General features: G+C 41.6%; 1 protein-coding gene across 1 annotated transcript; it reads left to right on the top strand.

Moving 5' to 3' along the window:
- The first annotated feature begins 3,983 nt into the window (after positions 1-3,983).
- Fam240b (family with sequence similarity 240 member B) lies at positions 3,984-19,536 on the top strand. Its single transcript, XM_070035445.1, has 3 exons — positions 3,984-4,043; positions 14,855-14,999; positions 19,443-19,536. The coding sequence occupies exons 2-3, from the start codon at positions 14,857-14,859 to the stop codon at positions 19,534-19,536; spliced, it is 237 nt and encodes a 78-aa protein (XP_069891546.1). The 5' UTR covers positions 3,984-4,043; positions 14,855-14,856.
- Positions 19,537-25,482: the final 5,946 nt, after the last annotated feature.

Here is a 25,482-nt window from a genome sequence, read left to right as displayed (position 1 = left end):
TTTATGCTTGCTGCCTGCCTCTGTCTGACATTTGTGGGCAAGGAAAAGGATGTGAGCATACAGAGGCTATACACAGGAGTAGGTGAGCAGAAGTCACCCAGCTGTCTACTCATTGTTGGCTTCCTATGAGGTCATAGGGATTAGTAAAAGAGGTATGAAAAGTCCAGAGCATATTTGTAAATTGTCCAAATGTGTAATATTCTTCACCCATACATAAGCTGGTTTATCAATAAACAATGAAAGACATACTGGCCCAAAGGATTGAGCATAAACTATAACCAACCATTAGTTGACATATTCAGACAAATGGGTATGCAGAGTACACTGATAAAAAATCTATGCAAATAAAAGGATAACCCCACATTTAAATTTAAAATGGTGGCTTTGGGGCTGGGAAGGTGGCTCAGCGGTAGAGTGCTTGCCTTGCATGCATGAGACCCTGGGTTCCATTCCTCAACACCACATAAGCAAAATGAAAAAAAGCCGGAAATGGTGCTGTGGCTCAAGTGGTAGAGTGCTAGCCTTGAGCTGAAGACCTGAGGGACAGCGCCCAGGCCCAGAGTTCAGGCCCCACGACAGGACCCCCCCAAAAAAAACCAAAAAAAAATGGTGTCTCACACTTTAAACTCAGCTGCTCAGTAGGATAAGATATGATGATCTCAGTTCAATTTAACCTGGTCCGACAAATATGAGATACTCTTATTTCCAACTAACCAGAAACAAAAGCTCTACTTCCATGTTCCCTCTCTCCAGAGAATAACGATGTTTGTTCTGGTCTCCATCCTCAAAACCTAACTTAATACATAGTACAGTTGTAGCCAGTCCATCAGTTTACAATCCTAGTTAGGACTGAGTCCAAACAGAAATCATGTATGCAAGAGACAAAACTAGCTCTCCTTGGCTAAATCCAGTATCAATCTACCTCCCTTCCCTTACAACTTTTATCCTAGCCCACTTCCTGTTATCTCTACTAACACAAGACCTGAGAGAGCTTTTTCTTCTCCAGCATCTGTTTTCCAATCCAGGTAATTCATTATTTTCAATTTCCTGCTTCCGTTTTACTTTCCCTTACAGTCTATGCCCCTTTTGAGCCCTAATCTTTAATTGTCATCATTATTTTTCCCTTTACAAGAGCCTCAGCTTATCATCCTTTTCCTCAACATCCTTTGCGATCTCTCTCAGCATACTTTCCTCATTAAATGCCATTTATTTATAAGATTTCCTCAGTGGTTTGCTTCTGTGCTTTGCATCTGAGAATCTCCATGTTCAGGAAGAGGTCTTTTCCTCCCTCAAAACTCTCCTTAATTTCCCTTCATGAACTAAGAGTGCTAGCAGGATGGCCTTTCTGTTCTGAAGAACTTAATTTGTTTTCTTTACCATCCTAGCTTGGATTTGCTTTGCCATCATCATCAGGCATTTCGTCAACATCTTTCTAGGTTGCTTTGTTTGGCTTGGTTTTTCATGAATCCCTACCCTGGTGAGCAGTGATTTTATTTGATCTAAAGACAAGCTGTTCTTGGTTTAGGAAAAGCTCTCTTAATATACATTGAACGACTACTTTTCCTCCTTCTCTTCCTTTAAAAAAAAAGTCTTTTGATTACCCCACTGTTGACACATTACTATGGTTTTCTTTGCATCCTTCAGAATAGCTCCTTGGTCGTCCTCAGTTAACTACTGTCTTATATTTAGTGTATGAACTGCTTTTTGATTTTTCTAAGCGTTCAAAATTGTGTCTTCATGAGGCTTAGACTTCTTTCTGTAGTTAGGTCTCTGCAGTTCTTGTTTTTCAGTTTCTTTTCAAGCTATGCCCTTCTCAATTTCGATGTCAGAATTGGTATCAAGGTCAGTAGCTAGTTAGAAAAGAATGATTGGAATTTACATGTAAATTTTCTTTTCTTTTCTTTTCTTTCTTTCTTTCTTTCATTCTTTCTTCTTTCTTTCTTGTTCTTTCCCTCTCCCTCTCCCCCCCCCTCTCTCTTTCTTTCTTTTTTCCTTTCTTTCTCAATTGTCTAGTTTCTCCTTGGTCTGGGGCAGAGGCTAATGAGATAAGGGAAGGGGGCTAAAGGCAGAATAGTCTTCACCCTGATTATTAAATGGAGTTATTTCCTTCCTCTCACAAGCTACTGAGTTCCATTAACTAGACTTCCCTTTACTTTGTAATTTGTTGTTGTTTGTTTGTCTGTTTCTGTTGGTGTTGGTGTTTGAACCTAGGGACTGGGAGCTGTCCCTTTGTTTTGTTTTGTTTTGTTTTGTTTTGGGTCCAGTCGTGGGACCTGAACTCTGGGCCTGGGCGCTGTCCTTCAGCTCTTCAGCTCAAGGCTAGCGCTCTACCACTTGAGCCACAGCGCCACTTCCAACTTTTTTCTTTTTGCTTTTGTGGTGCTGAGGAATGGAACCCAGGGCCTCATGCATGCAAGGCAAGAGCTCTACCACTGAGCCACCTTCCCAGCCCCTCCCTTTTTTGCTTAAGGCTGACGTGTTACAACTCAAACTACACCTTTATTTCTGTTTGTTTTTTTGGGGGGCGGGAAGGTTAATCAGAGATAAGAGTCTCATGGGCTTTCCTGCCCAGGCTGGCTTCAAACTGAGATCATCAGTTCTTTTTTATTAATACATTTTTTGTTGTAAAAATACTGTGTAGAGGGGTTACAGTTCCATGAGCAAGGTAATGAGTACATTTCCTATCAAGCATTGTTGCCTCCTCCTTTGTTTTTCCCCTACCATCCCTACCCTCCCACTACACCACTACCACCCCCCTGCCTAAATTGTAAAGTTCATTTTTCAACATAGTGTCTTGTACATCTCATTGTTTCAATGAGATCCTCACTTTTTATCCCACTGAGTAGTTAAGATTATAGGAATGAGCCAGGAAGGTGCCTGGCTCACTTATAATTTCAATATATTCCCTGGATATAATTTTTTATTGTTTTTCTTTTTCAAAATGTTTTTGTATAAGTAGTTTAAAAGTTTTTAGGCTATAAAAGTTTAAGTTATGAAAGTTTTCAGAACTAAATCTTCTTTCTCCCTATGGGGGAAAAAAAAACCTCATCTGTATAATTTGGCTCTACTATTTAAATTAAGCATCCAGTTGGTAGTAAATGAGCTTATTAAAATACATTCACAGAGTCAACATTAAATATTACCACTGCAGTAAGATAAAATCAGAACATCAATATTAGACGAGATTGTCAAGTATAATGTAAGTTATAAATTTATAACCCATAGAATCAAGTAATGGATTTGCAATTAGCTAGGCTAGTCCAAGGATTTGATGAAAACCAGTGCTATTTCTGTGATCAGATGAGTGAGTATTCTAAATGTTTTTCCTCGGGACACAATGTGCCTCCTCCATCATGGGGTGAGAGCCACACTAAAATGAGAAGTCGACCTCACTTGGATGCATCTTATTGGAAAACACTCATCAGGGGTCAATTCCTGCTCCAACTGGTGGCAAGCTAAGCAGACCGTGATATGTCATCACCGGATTCTGTTCAAGGATTAATGGCTCCAAAGAACAAGATGCTTCACTAAGTCGTCCTGTAATATTACACCCAAGTGTGACTCCATCCCGCCATTCCCGACCCTTTACAGACCAAAAAGGCAGCGGATGGCTTTCTACAAGTCACAGAAGAGCAGGGCACATGGATAATCCACTACAAGTTCTAAATCATCTCTGCTGACTCAGGCCAAGTCATAGTACTGACTTTGAGCCCTGCCAAAACAGAAGCTTGCTTGTCCTGGGATGGGTTAGGGTAGCAAGAGGTGGAATTTTGTTTAGAGCATCTCTCACCACGAAGGAAGGCTACAATGTCCCTGGAAAGATTTTTGTCTGATTCTGCTACTAATTTGGCTCAAATGACCTTGAACGGTAGAGGGATTTCTGTAACTCCTTTCACTCCACATATAAAGAGCTACAATAATGAGATTTCAGAAGAGTGCCTGAACTGTGGCCTTCCCAAGCCAGAGGTGCAGAAGCAGGAGTAGGGACAGGGACCTCTTGTATCTCACAAGAATATCAGTTTTCCAGCAAGTTCATCTTTAAGGTACAGTATGTTGATTGAGCATGTGTTACCTGATATGTGTCTAGAAATGAAATCGTATGCCCATTCTCATATATATGACCATCATTGGCCAATTGAACACATTTTCACCTTATTTTGAACATTCTACCCTGAAACCAGTTGGCAATATCTTAAGTGAGCCAAGTAGTAAGATTTCAATTGGTCACGTTTATTTCTGTTTTGGTTTCAACAAGTTATTGTGTGATGACGTTCTAAATGTGAGCTGTGCTCAAGAGTTTTAAAAGTGATTCATACCCAAAGTTGTTTTGTATATGTAAATGCTTAGCTTTCTATAATTTTTTAAAGTGCAGCTACATTTGAATATAACCTAACTGATCAGATGTTGAAAATTATTTCAAATACTTTATTAAAATAATTATTTTATTTGGAGAACAAAACAATATTTTTTTGCATTTTTGATATTTTTACCATAAATGTCAATGATAGAAGAATCTCAAGCTGAGGAGTGTGAAATTAGTCAATCTCACTGGACAAGGCTCAGACAAAATAAGATTAACCAAATAAGAAAAATATCTCGTGTTGATTGATGGATAACATTCATTCTCGATGCCAGACCACAGAAACCTCTCAGGAAGCTGCTGGTTAGAAGTATTAATCTTTGATTTGGGGTTTTTACTTGGCTGTGTAGCCTGGGAAATTAAACTGGAGATCTTCCTTTTGTTTTGCACATTGGACTGTGCTCTGGTCTCTCCTTAGACAGATTTAGAAATGCATGATCCTGACAAAGTCAAGTTTCAACAAACGTTATCTTGATCAAATGCATGTTTAATTTACAATGTATTTAAGAGTGAGTCATAGTACTCTGCAGGTATAAGTTAAATAGGAGAGTATATTTAAGAATCACTAGTGGAATAATGGCTTTTCTACGCAGGTAATGGTTTGGTATGAACATAACTCATTCTCCCATAAGTATAAACTCTAGCAAAATAGAAACAAAACCTGTATTTGCTGTGAGTGAAGAAAGGGTAACTCAGAGAAACAGAACTGCTCATCTAGTGAATGGAAGTCCTATTCGTTAACCACCTATCTAATTACTGATATTTGGCTATCTAATTATGGATATTTGCCTACCTAATTATTGATCACTTTCCTTCTCATGTGTACAAGACAACCAGATATGCTCATTTGGAAGCGAAGAACTAAAATGCCAAGTCCTTATAATTTTTAAGGACACAATCTATTCATTAATTCCCTAGAGCTTTATACTGTTGGTTTCACTGCCTGTAACAGCCAGAAGACCCCAGTGACCCTCAGAACAGATACCCCAATTCTATTACGAGAAACCTGGGGTAAGGTTTCTGTTCCAAAACCTAAAACACAAACACACACACACACACACACACACACACACACACACACACACACACACACACACACATGCACACACACACACACACAATTACAAGCAAATAAATAGAACCTACAAAAATAAGAGCATTTGATTTGTAACATGCACTGTAAAAACACGTATTAGTTATCATATGGTAAGTATAAGAAAAATAGCATTCAGGAACAATAAATAGAAAGCACAATAGATCTTTTGGAATGCCTAGTTTGAGTATTTTTTTTGTTCTTTTTATTTACTGAACTTCAAAAGGTTATACAAAAGTGTTATAATTTGTGTGTGAGAGAGACAGAAAGAGAGAGAGAGTACTGAGGCTTCAATTCCAGGACTCACACTCTCTCTTGGCTCTGCTTTTCTTTTTCTGTGCTGGTCTTAAGGCTTGAACTCCTGAACACTTGTCCCTGAGCTTTTTTTTCCCCTCAAAGATAATGCTCTACTCAGATCTCTGCCTCCTGAGTAGCTTGGATTATAGGTGCAAGCCACAGGCACCTGGCTGAAGAAGTGACAATTGAACATGTCCATCTGAGCATCCAGTGCTTCTTAATAGTGCCTTTTTTCTTACCTCAGACTATGTTTCTTTTCTATAAGCAACAACATACAATAAAGCTGATTGAAGTCTATATTTATTTCCTAAGATGATGATGGTGTCCATTCAGTGTAACTGAACTGAGACCCATATTGATTATCCCTCTAGGAACTCTGATCTATGTATTTATTAATGCAATATTATGTTTGGGGAGCCAACCGCCATGGGGTTGCACATACAGGAATAATTCTCCTAGATCATGACCTTCATCTGTGCTGTCTCCACTAAGAGATAAATACATGCTGGGCACTGGGGTTCATGCCTGTAATTCTAAATACTCAGGAAGCTGAGATCTGAGGATCTGCTAAAAGCCAACCCAAGCAGGAAAATCAGAAGTGGAGGTGTGGCTCAAGTAGTAGAGTTCTAGTCTTGAGCTATGAAAAGGCCAAGTGCTAGGCCCTGAGTTCAAGCTCTAGTACAGTCATTTTAACACTCAAGCAACTGCAAGGAGCAATATTCATAATCAATAGTTTATGATTTTTTACCTCAATGATACTGATACTCCAGAAATTTATGCTTGAAATATACTTGAATATGTGAACAAATAGTATGAGGCAATCTGAAGGAGGCTTTTTTTAAATTTTTGGATCCAAATAGGAATTAATTTGTGTCCACCAAAAAGAGGACCATTAAGGAAGTTGTAGCACATCATACACAGATTACTACACAGCCAGGAAAAACAATGTGTGTGAGTAAGAAAGTGTTTAATCTTTAATGAAAAAGCAAAAGGGCCAGGCATTGATAGCTCACGCCTGTAATCCTAGCTACTCAGGAGGATGAGATCTGAGAATCTCAGTTCAAAGCCAGCTGGGGCAGGAACGTCTGTAAAATTCTTATCTCCAATTGACCAGCAAATAGCTAGAAGTAGAGGGAAAAACTGAGAGCAAGAGAGCAGGGTGACATTGTTTAAAAAGATAGATAGATAGATAGATAGATAGATAGATAGATAGATAGATAGATAGATAGATAGATAGATAGATAGATAGATATGTAACACCCCCTCACCCTACCCCCCCAGCTGAACATCACCTTTATAATAACAATTTTTTTCCTCAGTTTTGGGGCCTGAACTCTGGGCCTGGGCACTGTCCCTCAGCTCTTCACCTCAAGGCAAGAGCTCTACCACTTGAGCCACAGTGCCACTTCTGGCTTTTTCTGCTTATGTGGTGTTGAGGAATCGAGCCCAGGGCCTCATGCATATGAGACAAACATTCTCCCACTGAGCCACCTTCCCAGCCCAACAATATTTTTTAAAAACTAGAAGTATAACTGTGGCTCAAATGGTAGAACTAGCCTTCAGAAGAAAAGAAAAGAAAAGAAAAACCTCAGGGTCAACATCTAGGCCCTGAGACCAAGGCCAAGAACAAACTCCCAGAAAAAGCAAAAGACAGAACAGTGTATAAAATTTAGCCCTGCTTCCAAACACACACACACACACACACACACACACACACACACACACTCAAATTCAAATGCTATCATTATAATGGTAGTGTGAGCATTTAACATGAATTTAATTCTGTCATTGTCCATATTCCAATTTTGTCCATTCATTCAACACTGACCTTTGCTACATGCTGAAATTGAGTTTTTGAACAGATTGACTCTACTGATTATGAGCTCAGTGGTCCTCATTGCTAGCTTAGCCCTCTACTGCACAAATCTATTGGTTTGCTTTTTTTTTTTTTTTTTTTTTTTTTTTGTTCTCAGAGCTCTGGACCAAAACCTCAGAGACAATCATGACTGAGCACAGGTTGGGCCAAATGGGACCAAACAATATTCTCCCAGTGCATCTTGGGATAGCAATTATCTATCATGACAGATCCTTATTAGTCCTTATTTTTCCCCTAAATGAATAAGGAAAGCTGCTCAGTCTGTGGGAGGCGGCAGACAGGAATCATGACATCAGACAACAAAGGTTCAGAGCTCAGCACTGCGATTTACTGGCCCCATGATTTTAAACTTACACTTGGCTTCTTATCTGATGGTTAACAGGGGAAATACCTATTTCCCAGAGCTATTAATTTCATTAAAGGAGACAATTTCCAAGATCAAATTAGGACTTACAAAGCTCATTGCAGACTGAAACTTCTATGCGATGTCAACACCCAGGAGTGTACTGTGGAGACTGTGACACTGCAGGTCTAGATAAGATTCCTCCTGCTCTTCTTCCTTAGCTCATTTCTGCATCCCCAAATATAAGAATATCAAAATGTACTGTGATATGTTGAGGATTCATTGAGACTAAATTCAGTGTTGTTCTCAATACCAACTCAGAAAGCAACAGAGCTAGTGACTGACAGTAAGCACTTACCACTGGCCAGACATTACATTAAGTATTCTTGCATTATCTCATTTAATTCTCGAAACAGTGCATGTTTCATGGGAGGAGATTAAGCAGCAGAAAGGTTAAATGAGTTCCTCAAGATCACAAGGTCTCAACATCACAATAATTGCCCTAATAATTATCTATGTCCTTCCTTCATAGCTTGTTGTCACCCCAATCAGTTCAGGGAGACCTCAGAGGAAGCAGCAGAGTTTAATGATTATGAATATATTCAACATAAGTCCTTTGTTTTTCTTAAAAGTTTTCTGTTAGCTAAAATTTCCAGTTATTTGAGAATTCAATCATATTGTCCCAAGTAATTTTATTTCCCCTGCAAGATATATGTATATATATGCACACTATATATATATATATGCACACATATACACTATATATACATACATAAAATGTACTTATGTGTATATATGCATGAGTATGTGTGCTGGGTCTTGAACTCTGGACCTTGGATATTGTCCCTTACCTTATTTTGCTCATAGCTGGTGCTCTATCATTTGAGCCACAGCTCTTTCTGGCTTTTTAGTGGTTATTTGGGATAGAAAGTCTCAAGGATTTATCTTTCCAGGATGGCTTTGTACCATGATTTTCAGATTTCAACTTCTTAAGTAGCTATAATTAGCACATGAGCCACTGGCACCTGACTCTGATAAAAAAAATTATATGAACATAGGAAAACAGATATTATTCCTAAAGGATGATTACCAAAAAAAATGATCAAGATAACTCATTAGTGTAAACTTTTAACTTCTACCCCTTAGACTTGTTGCTACTTGATTTGCTTGCTGCCCTTGATTTATTAGTAAACCCTTGGGGCTGAAAGACAGAGATGGAGGACAACACAGTTGTCTTGGTGTCAGAAAAAAGAGAGAATCCTCTATCCTTACAGAATCTTAGGATTGGAGGAAACTGAAAGGGGCAGGTACTTCACCCTGTGTACGTATGCCATTGGTTGAAAGTCAAAACTTGAAACTTGAAGGGAGGGAATATAAAGGTCTGAAATTGGGTTTGCAAGGAAAAACATCAATTGTATAAGGAGAGAATGGAGTTCCTCATGTAAAACAAATAACAAAAATTACCTATATGAACTTCATCCAGTTCTTTGACAGTAGCTCACCAAAGCTCAGACTCCTGAAAGTTTACATGTCTGCACATTTCTTACTGTTACTTATTTCTCCGCCTGTTAAAAACACTATGATCTACCCCCACAGAGATAATAGTGGCCTTTCCTACTTTTTGATCCCATAGAGAGAATACATGAAGAAAGTAATATTTTTCATGATCATGGGAGCCTCTCCCAGGGAGAAGGGGCAGTACCAGGTGCATCCAGCATAGAGTTGATGTTTTCTTTGCTAGAACCAGGTGTGCATGAGAGACCAATTGTCAGAATTTATCACAGAGCACTGGTGGCTCATGCCTGCAAATCCTAACTACTCAGGAGGCTGAAAGATGAGGATCGCAATACAGAGCTAGCCCAGGCAAAAATGTTCTTACCTCCAATGAAGCAACAGAAATCCAGGAGTGGATGGCTCAAGTGGCAGAGAACCAGCCTTGAATGAAAAAGCTAAGGGACAAAGTTAAGGCCCTGAGTTCAAGACCCAGAACTAGCACACACACACACACACACACACACACACACACACACACACACACACACACACACACACACACACACACACACACACACACACACAAAATTAAACATTCCCACAGGGACAGCCTAAAATATTTTACCCCTGCTTTGGGCCTTATTTCAATATTTTCCTAAAATTTTCATCAATTCTACTTTCTGAGGGTCCAAAGTACCATGCAGCTTGCAGGTCACACAGATGATTGGAACCAGAAATGTAAAACAAGCCAAAGAAGAAAGAAATCAGAGGGAGGGTGTGTTTCCTTTTACAGAGTTTATCATCCTCCTCCTCAGAGCTGAAGTTCCCTTTCCCCAGTAAAGCAAGCAGGTGGGGTGTGCAGAAATGATCTAGAAGGATTGCGCCCAATGATCAGCCTACTAGTGGCTACTACCAATTTTAGTAAGACAATCACAACTAAAATGTAGCCAATGTGATTAGAGGGTCTGACCACAGAGTAAACAAACATAACAACCCTAAGTAGCAATAAGGGTGAGATTTATGACCAAGAGCTTTGCTAAAGGTGTCTCTGTCTGTGATCCAGCACTAGTCCTCAGACAAGATAGGAGGCCTCCATACCCCTATGATCTCAGACTTTCTAATCCTCACTACCCAGCAACAGAGATAAATAAACCTGAAATACAAACTGGGTACTGGTGATTCATCCCTGTGATCCAGCTACTCAGGAAGGTGAGATCTGAAGATTATAGTTCAAAACCCGCTCAGGTAAAAAAGTCCATGAGACTCTTATTTCCAATTTACCACCAAAAAGCTGAAGGTAGAGATGTGGCTCAAGTGGTAGAGCACCAAGCAAAAAAAAATCAAGTGAGAGTATTAGGATCTGAATTCCAATCCCAGTACTGTCATTAAAAATAAAGTAAGAGGGCTGGGAAGGTGGCTCAGTGGTAGAGCGCTAGCCTTGAGCTGAAGAGCTGAGGGACAGCGCCCAGGCCCAGAGTTCAGGCCCCATGACCGGACCAAAAAAAAAAAAAAACAGTAAGATAAACAAACCTGAACTATAGGCTGAGTCAAGAAGTCCAGCATTTATGAGAGAACACATGAATTGAAGACCATGAGAATGTATTTAGGTGGTGATTCAATGATGGTGAACTTTTTTCATGCTTGCTAGAGATGGACAGCTCATGATTAACTCTCTAAGGACAAGCATGTTGCATTGTGGGTAGAGGATGTTTGTGGAATGAACAACAGTGTACAAGACTTTATCCTCTAGGCTATCGCTCTTCATTTCCATTTCCTGAGTTATAAAATTGGGACTCAGAGTAAGAAAAGGGCTTGTTCACTCAGTATGACAATAATGCCAAGTCTTCTACCCTATTTCGTGACTCCCTCACCCATCTGGCTGCCAAGGCACGGTTTATAGGACTGTTGAGTGAATAGTAAAGACAGGAGGAAAGAGAGCTATGTCTACATGTCCTACAGTGGATAGGAAGAGCAGCTGAAGAACTCACTGCCCTTGGAAGTGGAGTCATAGATCAAGTAGTAGAGCCTCAGTCCTGAAGAGGTCAAGCAAGAGTATGAGGTACCTGAGTTCAAGTCTCAGACATGGCACAAAAAATTCATTAAATTTAAAAAAAAGAATTCATTCCCTTCTACTGCCAGAATAATAGCAGTGGAAGGTCTGGACAACCAGCATGGAGTTTGCATGTTCAGGTGAAGGCAGAAGGACGTGATAGGAGTGAGGGAGATGAGATAGAAAGCAAGCAAAACAGTTCAGGAAGCTCTACAGGGAGAGCACAGGGAAAAGGTTTGAGAAAAGCCAAGGGAAAAAAAAATGCATGTTGCTGGGGCTGGGATGGTGGCTCAGTGGTAGAGTGCTTGCCTTGCATGCATGAGGCCCTGGGTTCAATTCCTCAGCACCACATAAGAAGAAAAAGCCGGAAGTGGTGCTGTGGCTCAAGTGGTAGAGCACTAGCCTTGAGCTGAATTGCTGAGAGACAGCGCCCAGGCTCACTACTGACCAAAAAAAAAAAATGTATATGGCTAAAGCTGAAGATTCGTTAGAGAATGCAGGTACAGTGACTGCCTCTCCCAGGGGAGCAAGTAGACAGCCCTCAAAATGCATCTGGCAAAACGCCATCTTTACTTTGAGTTCCTTTTTGAAGATGTTGTCTTAAAGCAGAGATGATGCTCTCCAAAATCATGGGGCAGCAGCAGGTAACGTGGTATGTGCCTGCCATTCCAGTATTTAGGAGGCTGAGGCAGAAAGATCTCCAGTTTAAGGCCAGACTAAGCTACATAACAAAACCCTGTCTCAAAACACCAAAGGTGCCAGTGGATCATACCTGTAATCCTAGCTACTTAGGAGACTGAGATTTGAGGCTCCCAGTTTGAAGTCAGTTATGAGTCTATAATAACCAGTTAACCAGCAAAATACCAGAAGTGGAGTTGTGGCTCAAGTAGTAGAGTGCCATCCTTAAGCAAAACAGCTAAGCAAGAGTGCAAGTGCATGTGCACACACACACACACACACACACACACACACACACACACACACACACACACACACACACACACACACCCCAAGCAGTGACCATGACAGCCTATTACTCAGCCCCAGTAGCTTTTCCTGCATGGCTCTAGATATCTAAGTCTCTGTGTCTTTTTAAAGTCATCCCAAAGGTCACAGCCACTACATTCAGGCTCCTCCAGGAAAACAGAACACACACCCCCACCTCTCCCACCACCGTGCTCTGTGATCCATAGAAAACAAGAAATAGGTCAGCACACAGAGATCCCTCCTAGCCTGCTGCTAGCTTTTTGTTTGTTTGTTTGTTTGTTTTTGGGTCTGGTCGTGGGGCCTGAACTCTGGGCCTGGGCGCTGTCCCTCAGCTCTTCAGCTCAAGGCTAGCGCTCTACCACTTGAGCCACAGCGCCACTTCCAGCTTTTTTCTTTTTGCTTATGTGGTGCTAAGGAATCGAACCCAGGGCTTCAGGCATGCAAGGCAAGCGCTCTACCACTGAGCCACCTAGCTCTAGCTGCTAGCTTTTTAGGGGGCTTTCAAGATTTAATTTAACCCTTGGGGATTGTGGGCCCCATTCTGCTTTAAGCTGTTTTGCTTCCTCTAGATCTTGACTGTGAATGTCATATCTGTATGCAAAGCTCAAGCTCCTGTCAAACAGATGTGAAATTCATGAGTTAAACTGTCCAGCTTCCTTTACAGGTTGCTCTGTCTTCTCCATGGTACTCTTCAGCTTAGAAAGGCCATTCAAAATGCTGAGAAAAAGAGAAACATTTCCCTGAATACCTATTTCACCAAATGGGCCTTTCTTGCAATGCCAGATACTTGGCTTGAATTATTATAAATTTAAGAGCATTATGTCATGAAAGATTCTATGACTAAAGAGGTACATGGAGAGAGGTCTTACTTTTTTCCTTCCTAAGGAAAGCATTGGGTTTTCTTTCTTTCTTTCTTTCTTTCTTTCTTTCTTTCTTTCTTTCTTTCTTTCTTTCTTTCTTTTTTCTTTTCTTTTCTTTTTTTTTTTTTTTTTTTTGGTGCCAGTCCCAGAGCTTGAACTCAGGACCTGAGTACTGTCCCTGAGCTTTTGTAGCCAAGACTAGGACTCTACCACTTGAGTCCTAGCTCGACTTCCAGCTTTCTGGTGATAAACTGGACATGTTGTCATATGCCTGTAGTTCCAGTCTCATAGGAGGCTGAGGTAGGAGGATCATTTGAGCTCATGAGTTTGTACCCAGGTTGAAAATAGCAAGCACCCATTTCAGAAAAAATATATGTGTGTGTGTGTATATATATATATATATATATATATATATATATATATATATATATATATATACTCAAATGTATTAAATAAATTTACAACTAGATGGAAAAGTGATACCTATAGGTATGTCATTTGCTTTCTGATGGACAAAATTTATTTGAATTTTTATGTTCAATAATTATTTGAATTACAAAAAATTTTTTCTATAGCTTACAAGATTTTAAAATGATTTAGAGATCATGACAAGGACAGAGCCCTTATAGAATCAAATAATCTGAGCTGGACGCCGATGGCTCACACCTGTAATCCTACCTACTCAGGAGGCTGAGATCTGAGGATCGAGGTTCAGAGCCAGCCCGGGCAGGAAACTCCGTGAAACTCTATCTCCAATAAACCACCAGAAAACCAGAAGTGGCGCTGTAGCTCAAGTGGCAGAGCACTAGCCTTGAGCTGAAGAGCTGAAGGACAGCGCCCAGGCCCAGAGTTCAAGCTACATGACTAACAAAAAATAAATAAATAAATAAAAATCAAATAATCTGAAAGTTACTGTTTTTATTTTTATTTTAAAAATAGTTTCATACTGGGCACTGGTGGCTCACGTCTGTAATCCTAGCTACTCAGATGGCTGAGATCTGAGGATTGTGGTTCAAAGCCAACCTGGGCAGGAAAGTCTGTGAGACTCTTATCTCCAATGAACTACCAAAAGCCAGAAATGTTGCTATGGTAAAAGCACTAGCCTTGGGTATACAAGATCAAGGACAATGCTCAGGCTCTGAGTTTAAACCCCAAGACTGGCACTAAAATTTTTTTCAGAATATTTTTTGATACAACTATTACCTTCGTTTCCAGTCCAAATTCACAATATGAGCATGTGTCTATGGTCTCTCTCTATTTCTATCTCTGTCTCTCTCTGTCTCTCTGTCTCTCTGTCTCTCTGTCTCTCTGTCTCTCTGTCTTTCTGTCTCTCTGTCTCTCTCTCTCTCTCTCTCTCTCTCTCTCACACACACACACACACACACACACACACACACACACACACGAGTAAATGGCAGTATCTGATTCAAACTCATTCCAGATTGAGTGACCTCATTTATAGGACTTAGGACTTGCTTCTGTGTCATGTTTCAGAGATGAACAATCAATACATCCGCCGGGAAGTCTTCTGCTGTGAGACCTGTGATGAACTCAAAAGCTTCTGGGAAAAAGAAATCAGTAAGCAGACTTGTTACCGAGAGCTCGAGGAAGATCGCCAGGGGAGAAGCGCCCTGAGAAAGTATGTGGAACTGTTGTTTCTGTCTTTTTATTTATTTTTTAGTACTGATCCTAGGGCTTGATCTGGGCCTGGGCACTGTCCCTGAGCTGCTTTTTCTCAAGAGCAGTGCGCTACCACTTGAGCCACAGCTCCACTTCTGGGCTTTTTGGTATTTAGTGGAGATAAGAGTGTCACAAGCCTGGCGCCGGTGGCTCACGCCTGTAATCCTAGCTACTCAGGAGGCTGAGATCTGAGGATCAAGGTTCAAAGCCAGCCCGAGCAGGAACATCTGTGAGACTCTTATCTCCAATAAAAACCATTAGAAAACCGGAAGTGGCGCTGTGGCTCAAGTGGTAGAGCGCTCACCTTGAGCTGAAGAGCTGAGGGAAAGTGCCCAGGCCCAGAGTTCAAGCCCCACGACGGATCAAAAAAAAAAGAATCTCACAGACTTTTCTTCCTGGGCTGGCTTCGAAACATGATCATCAGATCTTAGCCTCTTGAGTAGCTAGGATTACAACATGATCCACCAGCCTCCTGTTTTCTCTGCAAGTTTTTAAGTAGGCTTTCCCAGAAACAGAACAAGTGTAAAGAGGTCCTCTGACCGGGTAGCAACAGGAACAAGGAGAAAAGTCTACACCCCACTTCTGATTTCCATGGAAAGACAGCATCACATCTTTTAAGGTCAGCTAGTGTAAATAACTCCATAAGCTTCAAGCTATCCTAGTGATTTCTATGCAGATACCTGGCTCCAGGATGCATTAGGGCAGGAATTGAATAAGAGGAGTTGGGAAACAGATTTGGGAGAGTTTCAGGGGGAGATGGGTTATTTACATCAGCTAAGCCTTTTGCTATCTCTAAGAAAATTCGTAGTGAACAGGCAACATCTCAGCCAGGAAGCTTTATAAAATGTCAAATCATGAGATACAGAATACTTAAAAACAATATAAATCCCACCAGTGGCCCACACCTATAATCCTAGTTACTTAGGAAGCTGAGATCTGAGGATTATGGTATGATGCCAGCCTAGACAGAAAAGTTTATGAGACTCTTAATTCCAATTAACCAGCAAAAAGGCATACATGGAACTGTAGCTCCGGTGGTAGAGCATCAGGTATGAGTGATAAAGCTAAGCAAGAGGTTGAAGCCCTGAATTCAAGACCCAGTACCAGCACCCAAAATAAAATAATTAATAATAATAATAATAATAAAACAATCCTGGCACAGAAAAAAAATTGTTAAGCCAGGCATGGGAAGGGCTGAAGATATGCCTGAATCTCATGAGTTAAACTCAAGATCAATTTTTTTTAAATATCAATTATTAGGAGAGGAACAGAAAGGCACAATGCCTATCTACACCTGATCATGCAAAATAATATTTATTGAAATGAACCCCAGGAAATTAAAACAGGGTTGTTTTTTATTTTTGTCATTTCTGTTTTCTTTCCTTTTTGTTCTGTCCTTTCATTTATATGTCTTTGGGGGTGTAAGGGGAAGAAATAGAGGGGCAAAGGGTAAACAAATTCAGCAATGGTACTCACTAGACATTATGTTGAAAATGAATTTCTGGGTGGGGGATCGGAGGGAAAAACTGAGAGAGAGGGAAGGTAGAGGTGACATTGTCCAGAAAGATATTTACTTATGACTGATTATGTAACTGTAACCACTCTTTAAATCACCTTTATAATAACAATTTTTTAATTTCTAAAAAAGAAACAAAACATAGCAATTATTTAGGAGGCAGAGACAAAGGAAGTTTTAGGCCAGTTAGAGCCTAATCTTAGAAAATAAGTAATACACAGCAAAAGAGTTAAAGGGCTGGGGACATGGCTCACTAGAGGTAGGGCACTTGCCCTACCATCCTGAGTACTACAAACATCTGTGCTGGGATTTTTCAAGCACATGTACAGCCCAGCCCTCACAGGATTGATCAGCATTGTAGGACCAGATAACTCTTAGCTGTGGAGGGCTGTCTTGGCTTCTTGAAGATGCTTAGCATGATCAACTCTTTGGTGTCAATAGGATTCTCCCTTCAGACCCCACATTCTGTCTTTTTGTGACAAAGTGGTGCCTACTGAGAACCAGTGACTTCAGATATGGATGAGCCTTTTGTAAACACAGACAAAAATGACGTTCTATTATTTAAAAAGAAAAATCTCACCTTTGGGCTGCGAAGGTGGCTCAGTGGTAGAGCGCTTGCCTTGCATGCATGAGGCCCTGGATTTGATTCCTCAGCACCATATAAGCAGGAAAAAAAAGCTGGAAGTGGTGCTATGGCTCAAGTGGTAGAGCACTAGCCTTGAGCTGAAGAGCTGAGGGACAGCGCCCAGGCCCAGAGTTCAGGCCCACAACTGGACCAAAAAAATAAATAAAAATCTCACCTTCACCTCCTCACTCTTACCATTCCTAGTATATGAATTAATACTGAATTCCAAGGTTAGACTGGCAGATACCTGTCAGTGGGAAAAGCTAGTTAATGAAGAGATCCCTCCTACGAGTGTGATGACACATGTAAGGGGGATGGGGGAGGATGATGTGGCCCTTTCCTTATTGACAATGAACTTCTTGTTCTAGTTATGGATCTGCCAAAGGGAACATTTCCTATGTAGAAGACTTGTGTCACGTGTGTACGTGGCCAGAACCTGCCCTCACAAGCTCAGCGCCTCAACTCAAATGTAGCCACTCAGCTGCTTGTAGGAGTTCTTCATCTCCAGAGTGGATAGAGCTCACTCAGCAGAGGGGTGATTTGACCTGTTCTGCGATTCTGCTAGGCAGGTGGTCATCCTGACTCCATGTCCCTGTATCTGGGCAATCATACTGAGCTGGGTGGGAGGTAAAATTCACATGGGATAAACTCAGTAGCAATTCCTATAAACATTTTTTTTTTTTTGGGTCCAGTCATGGGCCTGAACTCTGGGCCTGGGCGCTGTCCCTCAGCTCTTCAGCTCAAGGCTAGCACTCTACCATTTGAGCCACAGTGCCACTTCCGGCTTTTTTCTTTTTGCTTATGTGGTGCTGAGGAATCAAACCCAGGGCCTCATGCATGCAAGGCAAGCACTCTACCACTGAGCCACCTTCCCAGCCCTCCTATAAACATTTTTAAGCCAAGTGCTTAGTAGTAGTAGTCTTAGCTACTCAGAATGCTGAGAGCTGAGGATCATGATTCAAAGCCAGCCTGGGAAGAAAAGTATGTGAGACTCTTAGCTCCAAATAACCACCAAAAAGCTCTAAGTGGAACTGTGGTAGAGTGCCAGACTTGAGTGAAAAAGCTAAAGGACAATAACCAGGTCCTGAATTCAAGCCCTGCTACTGGAACTAGCACACACACACACACACACACACACACACAGAGACAGAGAGAGAGACAGAGAGAGAGAGAGAGAGAATGTTCTGAGTAAATAGGATAAACAAAATCCTTGAAACTTCGCAGTGACCCCTTTGTGAACAAGAGAGCAAAGGCAATGTTTTAATGTCTTCATTTGGTGATTGTTTTACCTCTGACAAGCTAAGCTAGCAAGAGCCTGTGCCAAAGCTGGGTGGAGTGTGTTTAGCACATGTCTATGTGTTCACTGACAGAGGAGGTAGCCAGCACTGGTGAGAATCCATTTTTCTCTGCTAATTGATGTTTCTGGCAGAGGTCCTAGAGATGAAATCACTCACAGGTGAAGTGAGTAGCCCCAGAGATAGGAACCCAGCTGGCTTCGTGAAGTCTGGCAAACCAGCATAAGAGTGGGTTGGTGTCCTGAAGAAGGTGAGAATTGGTTACATAGAACGGGCTGGGCAATCTGAGAAAAGCCAGGTGCAGTAGAGATATGATCTATGAACACACTTCCTGTTTGGCTTGGGATGGGCCAGGTATACAACTATCACTTCAATGTAACTCTTAATTTTGTTCACTTTTCTATGTCTCTTCCATTCTCTTTTCTTCTCGTCTCATTTCTTCTCTTCTATCTTCTTTCTTTTCTTTCTTTCTTTCTCTCTTCCTTTCTTTCTGCTAGTACTGAGGTCACTTATTTTCAAACGTATCCCCATTTAGAAAAGAAATCTTGAGAACGGCCAAATCTAAGTGACCTGCCTTCAGCTGTAACTGAGTCATTATATAATGTTTCAAATACAAGAAGTGTGCTCTTCATACCTCTTCCAGGGAATTCACAGTATCAGGGAGTTATTCCACCTAGCTACTCAGGAAGCTGAGGTCTGAGGATCAATGTTTGAAGACAGGTGAGCAGAAAGATCTGTGCGACTCATCTCCAATGAACCAGCACAAAGCTGGATGGGGATGTACAGCTTACATGGTAGAATGCCGTCCTTGAGTGAAAGAGCAAAAAGTAAAAACAAGGGTCTCTGAGTTCAAGCCCCAGTGGCAGAATGTGTGTGTGTGTGTGTGTATGTAAAGAAAACTTGTCAGTTGACCAACACATGAGAAGACAAAATGCATTAACCAGCTGTGTGTATCCCTCTCCTCAGGCTCCGAGAAGAATGGAAGCAGAGACTGGAGAAGAGGCTGAGGATGCTCGATAATCCTGATGAGAAGGAGAAGCAGCCTAACCCCACACACTGAAAACTTCCTGTGTCAAAGCTGACAAACCACAAAGAGCAATTTTGTAGGAGAAAAAGAAACAACGAATGCCCAAGTTAGGTTGATTAAGTAAGCAGGACACTCTCTCTTTGCCTTTCCATGGGGAAGGCAAGTTCATGTGAACCCCACCCTGCCCCACCCATGCTAATGGCAGTTATTATCCAGTTCAATCCTCGCTGCACAGGGGGTACGGTGAAGGCAAATCATAAGGGAAGCTCTAGCTCTTGGAATTAGCACCTGTTTCTCCAGATTTCCAACATCTACGTAAGCATATAATCTCTCTTACCATGTTTTTTTTTTTTTTCTCATTTTGGAATCTGTATGTTTTCTTTAAGTTTCCTGAGGGAAATGACCTGAGTGGGAAATCTGCTTTTCCTGCATCACCTGGAATAAGAAAGTCAACAAATATTTAAAGATAATAAAAAATAAATAATAAATAATAAATAAATGTCTTTGTCTTCCTTTCTCCCTTTCAACAGTTAAACTACCTGCAGAAATAATAATAATAATTACAATCATAATAAACCATCTGCAATAGTAATAAAGCTATGAGTATTTTTTTAAAAACAACAATCTGGTTTAAAAATAAATTACTGTTGTCTCTGTATGGATTTAGCTTTATCTTGTTTTGCTTTTTTCATCTTCATATTTATTCAGAAACATAAGCACTTTCTAGCTGGACCCTGGTGACTCACTCCTGTAATCCTAGCTATTTGGGAGGCTGAGATATGAGGGTCTTGGTTCAAAGCCAGTCAAGGCAAGAAAGTCTGTGAGGTTCTTACTTCTGATTTACCACCAAAAAGCTGAAAGTGAAGATTTGCCTCAAGTGGTAAGGTGCCAACCTTGAGCAGAAAGGTTAAGGGACAGAGTCCAGGTCCTGAGTTCAAGCTCCATTGCTGCCACAAAATAAAGGGGAAAAAAAAAAGAACAGCTTAAACTGAGCCTGTGTCGCTGGTTGGGTGTTTAAAAGGAATGTGAATGCTGGCCTGGGAGGGTGTTGTCCTGGGTGGGGGGAGAGGCTTGATGGAAAAGTTAGGCCTTAGAGGATGAAGTAGCTAAAGGTTAGGGAATGGCCTCTGTGCTGTCAACATGAGGCTGCAGGAAAAGAAAAGGAAAGGTACCTTGGGGTTAAGTCGGGGAAGGTCCTGGAAATGCGGTGCTAAGGAGTTTGGACTTCACACAGGCAATGGAGACTCATCAAAGGTTTCTAAGCAAGCAAGTGACTCGCTAAGAACTTGTCTTAGTAACTTAGTGAAACAACCCTGGCAGAAGTATGGAGAATGCACTCTACAGATGTTAGGGATTGTCTTTGTTACAACTATGATTATCTAAACAGCTTTATTTGGAATATCCACTCTGTCCAAGGGGAATGACAGTACAAATAATATTGCAGACTTGGTCATAAGATGCAGGGACCATAATGGGGCAAATGTGCCTTCTACTGGAACTCAAGGCAACTTTGAACTTCCAAGGTGTTTGGTTTGGTTTTATACTGAGAGTGGGGCTTGAACTTGGGGTGTCTCACTGTCATCTGGCTTTTTCACTCAAGGCTGGTACCCTACCACATAAGCCATAACTCCACTTCTGGCTTTTTTTTTCTGCCAGAAAAAAAGAAGATAAGAATTTCATGGGGGTGGATGGCTGGGAAGGTGGCTCAGTGGTAGAGTGCTTGCCTCACATGCATGAGGCCCTGGGTTCGATTCCTCAGCACCACATAAGTAGAAAAAGGTGGAAGTGGTGCTGTGGCTCAAATGGTAGAGCGCTAGCCTTGAGCTGAAGAGCTGAGGGACAGTGCCCAGGCCCAGAGTTCAGACCCCAGGGAGGAGGAGGAGGAGGAGGAGGAGGAGGAGGAGGAGGAGGAGGGGGAGGGGGAGGGGGAGGGGGAGGGGGAAGGGGAGGAGGGGAGGAGGAGGGGGAGGAGGGGAGGAGGAGGAGGAGGAGGAGGAGGAGGAGGAGGAGGAGGAGGAGGAGGAGGAGGAGGAGGAGGAGGAGGAGGAGGAGGAGGAGGAGGAGGAGGAGGAGGAGGAGGAGGAGGAGGAGGAGGAATCTCATGGATCTTTCTCCCCAGACTGGCTTCAAACCATAGTGCTCAGATCTCAGCATCCTAAGTAGTTGGGGTGACAGGTGTGAGCCACCAGCATTCAATGTTTAGTTTTCTTTTTGTTTCAAAATTAATTACACATTCCTGTTGATAGGCTTGTGTGAACTACAGACTGGGGGGAAAATGACAAAAACAACAACAACAGCATTCTGCCAACTTAGAGATAAGCTCAGTTGCTCAATAAAACCTTCCCTGAATTCTACACTGCAATGTTATGGATGGTTGATGGTGCACACCGCCACCAAAGGTCCTTTTGCCAGTTGAACAGCTGAGGAACAATTCAGTATCAGTGACAGATCAAGCAAGAAGTATCCCTTTTCAGAAAGCAATTTAATGGGCAAATTGAAAGCACTCTGGGTACCCAGAGCAGTACACAAGGCCTTGGGCTACGGTGAGCACTTAGAGGCTTTGATACTGGAGACAACTGTGTCTGGAGTGGAGCGCAGTGGAGACAGAGAGAGAGACACTAGTTAGGAAAGATTTATTGTCCTAGGCTCACAGACAGGATGGGCAGTGCCCAGTCTACTCAGTCCTCTGGGCAAATTGCAGGATTATTTATAACACTGGTTACAGTTCTCCCCCAAACACCAGAAAAACTGTAACCCTGCTAACGTGCAGACAGGAAACAAAGCCAAGACTTCCTAGATGACCATAACAAGGACAGAAAAACAGTGCTTTAGGAGTGAGAAGCCGTACTAAGTCCCACTTTGAAAATGTATTCATATATTGGTTAAGGCCAATGAAAACAGAAAAGGGGTGTGTGTGTGTGTGTGTGTGTGTGTGTGTGTGTGTGTGTGTGTCTGTGTGTGTGTGTGTCTGTGTGTGTGTGTGTGTCTGTGTGTGTATGTGTGTGTGTTTTAATACAATTAGTTGACCAGGAGCTGGTGGCTCATGCCTTAATACTAGCTATCCAGGAGGCTGAGATTTGAGGACAAAGCTCAGAATTCAGCCTGGGCAGAAAGGCCATAAGACTCTCATCTCCAATTAACCAATTAAAGGCCAAAGGTGGAGCTGTGGCTCAAGTGATAAAGTAACAGTTTTGAGCAAAAAAGCCAAATGAAGGCCAGAAGCCTTGAGTTCAAGCCCCCAGAATCAGTGTACACACACACACACACACACACACACACACACACACACACACACACACACACAATTATTTAGTTGAATAAAAGCTGTACCCCAGTAGTTCTCACCGGTAATCCAAGCTACTCAGGAGGCTCAGATCTGAAAATCTTGGGTTGAAGTCAGCCTGGACAGAAAAATCTGTAAGACTCATCTCCAATTAACCAGCAAAATAACAACAACAACAACAACAATAATAATAACAATGACAGAAGTAAAGTCATGACTCAAATGGTAGAACCTATATCCAATGTTCAGACCCCAGTATCAACACACACACACACACACACACACACACACACACACACACACTTCATTTAAATTTTTAAAATGTTCATATTTTTTATAATGTGAGGAAATAATAATACAGAAGGCACATGGACCTATCAATTGTGTCAACAACTGACATGATTGATTCATAAATGATATGATATTCGTGATGTAGAGTTTTGAGGTCCCTACTCCACAGCATGAGAGTTTTTCCATTCTTCTGGCATGATTTTGCCTGTTAAAAGTGTCTTTGTCCCTCCTGAGCATACACTGGGCAGTCACGCTGTCTTTTAGTATGGTTAAAGTTCAACTAGTAGTAGATCCTGTGGACAGAAGGTAAGTTCAAAGCATACAGATGAGGAGAGTACAAAAAAAAAAAAAAAAAAAAAAAAGCCTCCATTTCTTCTCCCTGATCCAAACCCCCAGATTCTCAGTATTGACAACACCTGAGATCAGACTGAGGCACTGCTTAGAAGCAGAGTTGAGAACAGAGTCCAGACTCCAGGGAATCTTGGTGCAAACCCTGAGAACAATGTTGACATATAAAGGTCAAGGTCAGAGCTGAACTTTTCCACCAGGCTCACACTGAAACCAAATCCAAGGCACGAAGACACACTGCCCTCCATTATCCTTTTAAGCCCCATCTTGTAAGACCATCTGACAATTAAAAAAAAATTTCGATGCAAGAACTTGTCATTGTGAGCTGTGAACAAATTAGAGTTCAGAGTTACTCTGATATATTGGTATATCCACTCCAGTTTTCTGTTGGTTGGCATTTGCCTGGTATTATATTTCCATTCTTCTATTTACCCACTATCCTGTGCTGCAGAAATATGCAATATATGAATATGCATTTACTTAGTTCCTAATAACTATCTACTGTCCACCTGAGGTAAAACTAAATGTCCCAAATGCAACAGATAAAGAACCTGACCTTCTTGGTTTTGGTTTTTGTTTTTTTGCTGGTCCTAGGACTTGAACTCTGGGACTGGGCACCATCCCTGAGCTTCTTTTGCTCAAGGCTAGTTCTCTACCACTTGAACCACAGTGCCACTTCTGGTTTTTTCTGAGTAGTTTATTGGAGATGAGAGTCTCATGGCCTTTCCTGCCTAAGCTGGTTTTGAACCATGATCCTCAAGTCCCAGCCTCCTAAGTAGCTAGGATTATGAGTGTGAGCCATTGGCATCTGGTGCACCTGAACTTCTTTACCCGGGCAGCTAAATGAGTGACTGAGTACATATGACACTTTAACTCTCATGTTTGAGCTCTCTGTGTTAAGTCTTGTGAGGGTAATGACCATACTAAATGATTAAGTTTGGGGTGTAAAACTTGCTTTAAAAAAAAATTCAAGGAGGCTGCAATGCTTGGTAAGAAATGTACGCATTATCCTGCCCATGTAATTGTAACTCCTCTGTACAGTATGTTCACAAATAAAATAAAATTAAATTTAAAAAAAATTCAAGAGAATTAACAGAGCTAACATTTTACCAAAGGTAGCCTGACCATGTTTCTCTGTCCAATCTACATTTCTCCACTCAAACACATGAGCTATCCAATGGCATGACAAGAAACCTGCTCTCTTCCAAAATACTTTGGAAAACTATATTCACAGTATTTCTTGTGTGCATGCTGGCACTGGGATGTAAACTCAAGACTTCTTGATCTCAAGCTGGGAAGGTGGCTCAATGGCAGAGTGCTTGCCTTGCATGCATGAGGCCCTGGGTTCAATTCCTCAGCACCACATAAGCAGAAAAAGCTGGAAGTGGCTCTGTGGCTCAAGAGGTAGACTGCTAGCCTTGAGCTGAAGAGCTGAGGGACAGCGCCCAGGCCCAGAGTTCAGGCCCCATGACTGAAAAAAAAAAAAAAGACTTCATGATCTCAGTTGGCTTTTTCCACTCAGGGCTGGCACCACTTGAGCCACACCTCCATTTCCAGCCTTTTGCTGGTTAGTTAGAGATATGAGTCTCTCAGATTTGTCTGTCAGGCTGGCTTTGAACGGTGACCCTCAGAACTCGGCTTCTCAAGTAACTAGTGTGAGCCATTAGCATCCAGCAAGTTCACAGCATTTTAAAATGAATATTTGGTAATCAGTAGTCGGCGGTTCATGTGCATGTGTCTGATATGGAGTGGTGAAGGAATGTGATTAGCAAAGGAAGAGAAATCTACCAATCTGGGTTTCAAGTGTCGCGTTCTGGGAGTGTGACCATGACTGAAATACAAATGACTAGCTGTTATTTGTGGAGCCTGGGGATTAAGTGCAATGACTTTGGAGTCAGGAAGATCTGGGAGGTAATCCCAAGACTGCCTTTGACTACACTCAATACCTACTTTCTGTTAGCTCAACTTCTTTGCTGCTGGGGCTTGGTTCTTCAGTGTTCCTCAAAGACCCATTGTTAAAGGCTTGGTTCTTGGGATGATGCTCTTGGGAGGGGGTG

The sequence above is a fragment of the Dipodomys merriami genome, unplaced genomic scaffold (genome assembly GCF_024711535.1).
Source record: "Dipodomys merriami isolate MVZ:Mamm:240054 unplaced genomic scaffold, mDipMer1.0.p SCAF_26, whole genome shotgun sequence".
Lineage (NCBI taxonomy): Eukaryota > Metazoa > Chordata > Mammalia > Rodentia > Heteromyidae > Dipodomys > Dipodomys merriami.
Note: the sequence above shows the minus strand (reverse complement) of the source record. Positions and strands in the feature narration are given on the sequence as shown.

Coding starts and splice junctions, on each gene's coding strand:
- Fam240b (XM_070035445.1), top strand. CDS start 14,857: ATGAACAATCAATACATCCGCCGGGAAGTCTTCTGCTGTGAGACCTGT. Junction 15,000..19,442: donor GGGAGAAGCGCCCTGAGAAA/GTATGTGGAACT, acceptor CCCTCTCCTCAG/GCTCCGAGAAGAATGGAAGC.